Source organism: Montipora capricornis, chromosome 7 (genome assembly GCF_036669925.1).
Source record: "Montipora capricornis isolate CH-2021 chromosome 7, ASM3666992v2, whole genome shotgun sequence".
In the NCBI taxonomy this organism is placed as follows: Eukaryota; Metazoa; Cnidaria; class Anthozoa; order Scleractinia; family Acroporidae; genus Montipora; species Montipora capricornis.
This window is the reverse complement of record NC_090889.1, coordinates 25261773-25269272: the sequence shown is the minus strand read 5'-3', so window position 1 is coordinate 25269272 and position 7500 is coordinate 25261773. Positions and strand designations below refer to the sequence as shown.

General features: G+C 39.8%; 1 protein-coding gene across 1 annotated transcript in view; it reads left to right on the top strand.

Annotated features, from left to right (window-relative positions):
- The window catches only part of LOC138056623 (uncharacterized), a 3047-nt gene extending 112 nt beyond the window's left edge, over positions 1-2935 (top strand). The window contains exons 1-3 of the mRNA XM_068902466.1: positions 1-48; positions 1487-1675; positions 2312-2935. The exon at positions 1-48 is cut by the window's left edge and continues 112 nt beyond it. Coding sequence (XP_068758567.1) covers positions 1-48; positions 1487-1675; positions 2312-2418 — 344 coding nt within the window. The 3' untranslated portion in view covers positions 2419-2935. The remainder of the gene's footprint in view (positions 49-1486; positions 1676-2311) is intronic.
- Positions 2936-7500: the final 4565 nt, after the last annotated feature.

The following is a 7500-nucleotide window of genomic DNA, read 5'->3' as shown; positions in this document are numbered from 1 at the left end:
TGCCTCTCTTCGTATTCACCTTTATGACTGTTTGCTTCATACCGCAAGGTAAGTCGATTCGCAAGTTTTAGTATTTCGGTAGGAGTTTGATTCAGGGTTATGCATACACTAAGGCATAAAAAGTTATAAAATTCTTCATGTCTCGTTCCCGAGTCCAATGTTCTGTAAAGGGATCGATTACCTAATATGCATCAGATGAGATTATTTTGCAACTTTACTGCACCTCTTGCAGAAAAACCAGTCTGCTCCCTCTCTCAATCTCTCTTGCTAATGGCAGCCTGGCACAATGGTTAGAACACTAAATTTGAAGGTGACTTCTCATTCTAGAATACTCGTACAATCATTTGCATAGGGCAATTGGCTCGACTTTTATATAGGAGGGCCCGGATTTTTTCTGAGTGTCACAGTCACCATCGAAAAAATACATCTTTTCAACAGCAAGCATTGTTTTGTGCCTGCTGCTTAAAACGATACCGCTACAAGAAGACAGAAGATATATTGTTTTCGATTGTCTATGGTAATCCCCAACTAATTTATAATTGCACTATACTCCTTCTCAGGCCCTCGGATTTCCTAACATGTACAGTTATGCTTATTTGAAACGTTCCTTAATGTCCCCATCGAGAAAAAGCTTTTTCAGCACTGAATCATCTCACACTCAACCTCGAAACTTTCGGGGTTGATTGCAAAACTGGAGAAAGCTGAGCAATAAACAGGAAAAAATTCCACCGACGGGTGTGAGATATTATGCTCTGTAAGGGCAACCGGCGATCATATTACTATTTTTACACGTCAAAAAATGTACCCCTGGAACTTCATTAGAAACTTATGCTATCATAATAATTTCTTACAATGATTCTGACTTCTTTCCAAAACGCAAACCTAAATATAGTTGTATTTTTTTCCTTCATTGGTCTGTATATGGACTACCCATTACACCCATTGTTGGAAAATTTGGTCTATTGAATTATAGATCATCAAAATGCAATTTCTCGTAAGTTTCTTTAAAAACAACGCATAATCCTCTAAGAACATTACCTTTATAATTAGCTACTTTAGAATGTCTCAAATGCGGCAGAGGCATACGTAAAAGAATATATTTTTTTTGTGCTTAAGTCTGAATTCGGTCTATCACGCAACGATCACCTCAGCCAGGTTTTTACCCATCCCACAAAAATGACAACCTCTTTCCCATGTCCTCTCTCTCGGAGAAAAAGGGTGCGGATTAAAACTTTGTCGTTAGAGAGCCTGTGCTCGATTTTAGCAAGTCTCAGCCACCTACAAGTCCCAATCACCTGGTTGAGACTTGCTAAAATCGACCACAGGCTCTCTAAATAGCTTTAAGTACCCGTAAAACGGAGCACTGATGGAGAGGGGGGAGTAAAATGAGCGCACCGTCGACCTCAGGTTTGTCAATTCAATTACTGTTACGAGTTATCGACGTTAAATATGGTTACTTTACTTTACTACTCTGTTTACTTTACAGTTAACTCTCTCGAGTGTTACATGTGCGGTGATGAAAGGTCTCCCTGTGGTGATGCTAACACTCCTACCAGAGTGTGTGATGCATTGGAAGATCGTTGTGTGACATTTATCATGAAACAAGACCATATGTCCATGACTATGAGAAACTGCACTTATTCGTTGTTATGCCCAGAATCAAGCCCAGCCAATCGTAAGTATAGCCGCAATTAAAAACGTTTGCGGTAAGTCACATGGCAGTGATTTGTCAATTTGCCATATTTTGAAAATAAGTGAACAAATGAGTTGGAAACATCATCAGCGATAGGCTCACTTCCTTAATGCAATACATCAAATTTCTCCTTCAAAAACTACTCGTTATGCCACAGGCAAGCCACGTGTAAATGGCGTATTGGGCGTCTTGTACTATTATTAAATAGATACACTGTAACTGTTCAGTTGTGTTGGTAATCGAGTTAATTGAAACCCATCAAATTTTGTAGTCTGTTGCATAGAATAGATGGTTTTCATGCAGATGTCATCACCGCTAATTTATTCGTCCACCAGCATTTTCGCATTACGTCACTGTCACCTCGTTCTCCATAGATCACTTAACTGCATTTCTTGACATGTCTTCAATAGATTGGTTGGAAACCATCGGTAATGTAACAGCTCTCGTAACCTGCTCTTGTTTGGCATTGAACAGCTTCTATTGTTTTTAAGTCTAAGTCATTGTTTCAATTGTTTAGTATTTTGTTTTTGGCTTGGATGTAGAGCCAATCAAATTATACGTCACGAGAACCATTGGCAAATCGTAGCTCGCATAAATCTGAAATATTTCAAATTGCAGCTTGTACCCAAATGGGATCATCACCAACAGCCTGTACATTCACTTGCTGTGAAGGAGATTTGTGCAATGAACCAGGAACAGCCCCGCACCATCACAAACAGGTGTAGTCGCAGAATCCACAAAAACATCTGGCCGGCGAACGTTGTCTAACTCTTGCAGATCTGCCGTTTTAAATAAGATTTTGTTTTGCTTTTAGAATATTCTTCTGTTTAGAAAACATCTGAAGTTCGTATATGTAGGCAAGAGACAAAAAAAATTAAAAGATAGGGATTTGACAGTGCTTGGTCGATTTCATTTTCAGGTTCTCTTACGAAGCCCCTCACGTTCCCGTTCCCAATTGGCGCACAAGAGCCTGGTTTCCACTTGCGCTATGAGCGCAAGCAACTTGCGTAAATGTAGAATCGAAGCGTTTTGATCTTGTGACTAGCAGCCATATCTGCATACCAAAACAAAAGGAATAATTTTCCTAAAAATAGGGTTGAATTCCCAAAAGAATATTTCACTCCTCTGACTTGGACGTTGTTTCTTTTGTCTCTTCCAACATGGCCGCAGTGACGTCACGTAAAAAACACTCTGTACCGTTCTGTGAGGACAATGACACCAATAGCGAGCTTCATCATACCATGTTGATCGTGCTTATTCATATTGCCCAAATAAGAAGCAGGCTAATAAGTTTTAAAGAGCTCGTATAAATTGTCTTTCATGTGAAACTCAGTGGAATTTTGGAGTTTGTGAAATGCGCATGTGCCAAGAAAGAAACATTGCATTCTCTTGATTGAACTTTACAAAATTGTCCAATTATCCAATTAGCCGAAGGCATAAATTGATGCCCTGCCGGGGAGGGGGAGAGGGAGGTGTTGCTTGCTGCCCTGTTTCCTTTAAAGTTATATTAGGGTTGGGGTTAAGGGGGTCCTTGTTCCCTCTAAACCTATGGTTAGGGTTAGGGGAAGGTCCTCGTGTCGCCTGTTCCCTTTAAAAATTTGCTTGTGTACCCTTGTTCTGAAATAACTTTCAAACTTGCTCAAAGCTTTTTGATCCCCTTTTATGTTCCCTTGTTCCCTAAGATATTTGTCATTGTTTCCCTGTTCAAATTAGCCACGTTCCCTTATTCCCCAAAACCCCCGGGGGGTCTCATAATTTAGGGCCAATGCTACGAAGAAAAGAATGTCTACGTTTTCATCTAGCAAAATATTCCAGAGTCGTAAGTCTCCTCAACGGTCACCTTGGGGACAGAAGAAAGTGGTAGTTGCGGCTAAGGTGGCCGTTGTGGGGGGGGGGGGGGGGGGGGGGGGTAGCATTATATGATACCTGATCGTTTTGATATTGTGCCACAAACTTCGCAATCTAAGTTCATTATGTGAATGATATTACTGTAATCTAGACCCTGTCGATCAGTCGTACCAGCTGTTTGTCATTTATGGAAACAATATTTTTGAAATAAAACATGCGCCCCGAATAATTATGGACTTTCCATAAGGATCAAGTTTTATGACCTTTTGACTCCAGATAAAATTTCATGAGTCGTTGATTCAGGTGGCCGTTAATAAGAGGTTATTTGGGAAGTTGCGACGCGCTTTACTCGCCGTTGCCGCCACAGCATTAGCCCTTATCGACGTCCACACTAATTTTCATTTTGGGATTGAAATTCTCCACTCGTTTGGTACGACATTCCAGCGCCATGTCTGCAGGTACTGCGTTTTTCTCTCTTGTTCAAACATTAGGTCCGCACGTACGTAAATGTTCTGGCTCTCTGTTATGTAGCCTACCAAAAATAATTAAGATACTGGTTTTTACAAGTAATTGATATTTCAGTTGAACAGATTCTACAGGCATCAGTAAACTCGTAAGGTAAGAAGAGCGCATGTCTGGTCTTCTCGACACAGTAACCTGCGATCAGGCCCATTTTTAGCTTCGCCCATATGTTCTCTTATGTCGTCGCTCGCTAAAATTGGGCCTGACCAAAAGTCTCTCAAGAATTCCGTTTGGTCGGCCAAATTTTGGCCGACCAAACTCGTGATCTGATTGGCTGTTGAAACGCCGGAAGTGAAAATGCCATCGTGATTGCGCGGAGCTCTCGTGAAGTCCTCGAGACTAATCCGCCATAAGTGTACGAAGAAATTTGCTCCCTTTTGTTCTTACAATGCCGTGGACGGTGCAACTTGATTTTTTTTGTATAAATGGAGATATGCCATCTGAAATATCTCATAACTTGTCCAGAATCGGGTTTGAATCTCTGGAACGAGTGAAATTAGCGATTGCGTTGTCGAGCTCTGTGGCCATGGGGTTGAAAGAACTTTGGCACAAAGTTCCCTGATGTTTTGAAAGCCGCTAAATAGCTGGTTCTTTCAAATGGCAATGAAAGCCGATGCATATTGGTTTCCTGGATGAGACAAGAGACATATATATCAACAGGAGGAGATGCTGATAAAATCGCAAGTTACACGAATGCATGTTTTGAATATCTGTGTATCAAACGGCTTTATTTATTTACTGTACATCACAGATGACACGGTTTTTTTGCACACTTCATAATATTTCCAGTTGATTTAACTTAAAACTCACACTCCAGAAACTAAAATGCAATGTTTCCAGAGAGATCAATTGTACAACAATAAAAAACTTTGCGAGTCCATCTTACTGTTCGTACTCCATCAAAAAATTAACAGCCAAACGTATCATGATTTTACTGCGCGCAATTCTAGAAATACACTGCAACTGAAGATATTACCCGAAAAAATCACCAAAGAAACCTTCATGGGAAACACGTTAAAGGAATAATGTATTTCTCTTTTTTTTCTTTAAAAATCTATTGCCAAACCGTCCAACGACAAAATGCTAGGTTATCTCAATTACAAATTAAGATGTCAAGCTTAAAATATTGCATATTCAGTGAAGTTCGGAGGGAGAATTACACCGGCCTTTGCCGCAATATAGTCGTCGAAAACATTCCCCATGCTTTAAATGTGTTTTTCTCAAATTAAAGCCAACGGTAACTTTCGAATTCGTTTATAATATTCCTCCCACGGTAATTAACTTTGGTCAAAACAAAATAGCGTGAATCTGCCGTCCACGCGTGTATTGGTGTAATGGAAGTAAATTTGATTGGCCGACGAAGGACATGTCAATCAATCAAAAAAGGTGGGCGGAAGGAATTTCGAAGAGGAATTTGGTCAGGCTCTATTTTTCGTTTCGCCAACTCCACATTACGTAGCACGCGAAACTAAAATAGAGCCTGATCGCAGGTTACGACACAGAGGCGAGAGATTGTTTCATGCAGACTGGGACGCCTAAAATGCTCTGTTGTAAACATGGCGGTTCACGAGGAAAGTTATCTCTCAGGCCTTTCTAGATCTGTGGACGAAATCCAGGACCTAACGATACAATTTGGGCAAGTTTTGAAAGCTAAAAACTTCAATCAGTGCTGTATTTTGCTGGTAGGACTGGGTGACCCGACACTTATAAAAAAATCAATGAAATGAGAATCTGGGTGCTTCCCTTGTCGTGGAATGGCAGAATTACCCAGAATTCTTTTTGGCCATAAAGGAGGCAACTTGAGAAGCACGAGACTGGCCCTCATCAAATGGCGAAAGCGCGGCCAGAGGAAAAAGTAGTGAGAAGAAGATCTCTAGCCAGATACTAAGGAGTAACCCTGGTGTGTGCTGTTAACGTAGAATTTTGATTTCTGAATAAATTTTTACTCTAGAAAACTCGAAACAAAGTAGTGCTTTTTTTCGATGTTATCCTCGTAACAAAAAATCTGGCCTTTCGTAATTTCTTGTCAAGCAAAGGGTATAATGTAAATAAGAGAATACTGAGATTTATATTTGCAAATTACCTGTCCTCTTACCACTTAAGTCAAACTGCTCATCTCTATGCGATAAGCGCATTAATCGCATTGAAAATCTTCTTATGCATGATATTCGCGAAAATTACATTCTGTCCCTCAATAAACCTAAAACAAGCAGTTATGGACTTCGTTCTTTTTCTAACGTATCAGCTAAGTTGCGAAATGCGCTACCTTATTTTATCGCATACCCGTACCACTGATTTTACTGGTTTCAGGGGCACCCAACGAATCTGTTCCTCACATTATCTGTTCCCCAGAGGAATCTTGCTGGCTGGCAAAAATACTGGTGTTTCGATGAGCTGGCTGGGAAATTTTGTTATTGACTGAGGTTTTGCCTTGGAATTACTGACTTTTTCTAGCATTTCAACCCGAGCTGGCTGTAGAAACTCTGAAGACTGAGGACGACTAAAAAAAAAAAAAAAAAAAAAAAAAAAAAAACCCCTTCCCTCTCCCAGAGCATTGTCACAAACATACGACGGCTGGTCAGAGTGATTGCGCTTGCGGAAAAAACCTGTTTTGTCCCGGTTTTGTCGCTTTTGTTCGGTCGTTTTGGATCGAGGGATTTGAAAGCGCTCGGAATTCTTGGCTGGGAAATAAATTTGATCAGCTGGCTGGGAAACCAACCAATTTTATCTAGCTGGCTGAGAAATTTCTTGTTTGTCTTGCTGGGAAAAAGGAACAGTTAATGTTTTCCCAGCAACACTGAAAAACACCTGAAAATGCCTTAATAACATTTATTTTCATTAACTGGGGTATAATAATACATTTTACAACAAATTCGTCGTTGGGTGTCCCTGTGGTTTTAAGGACGGTGCCTACTAATTCCAAGGTATTTTTGCCCCGGTTTATGATTATGAAGGAAATGTAGATCTTAACAAGTGTCATAATTGAAATCAAAAACCACGCATTTTTCGAAGATAGTTAATCAACAATATTTGTAAAAAGCTTTAAAATACAGAGCCATGTATGGCACTCTGCCTCAAATTAATGATCTCTAAAAAATGCATGGTTGCCGCCAATTTTATTTTGGATACCAATAGTACTTACTAAGATCTAATTTTCCTGCATAATTTTAAACCGCGAAAAAAATAACCCTGTATTGGTAAGCATCATCGATAGGAAATATGAGTATCTTGAGATGCGCAAAACATATGCGCAATAACAATAGTAGGCACCGTCCTTAAAAGAGAATCGAGGATGGCATTTTGTACAGCAGCTTTTCTTGTTAATTTATATATCTTTAAATATTGTGTATTTAGTATGTACCTGTATATGCTATGTATTTTAGCTGTAAATGTAATGTTTCGAAGATATGAGCTCTTGTAGTTATTCTGAAATTCGA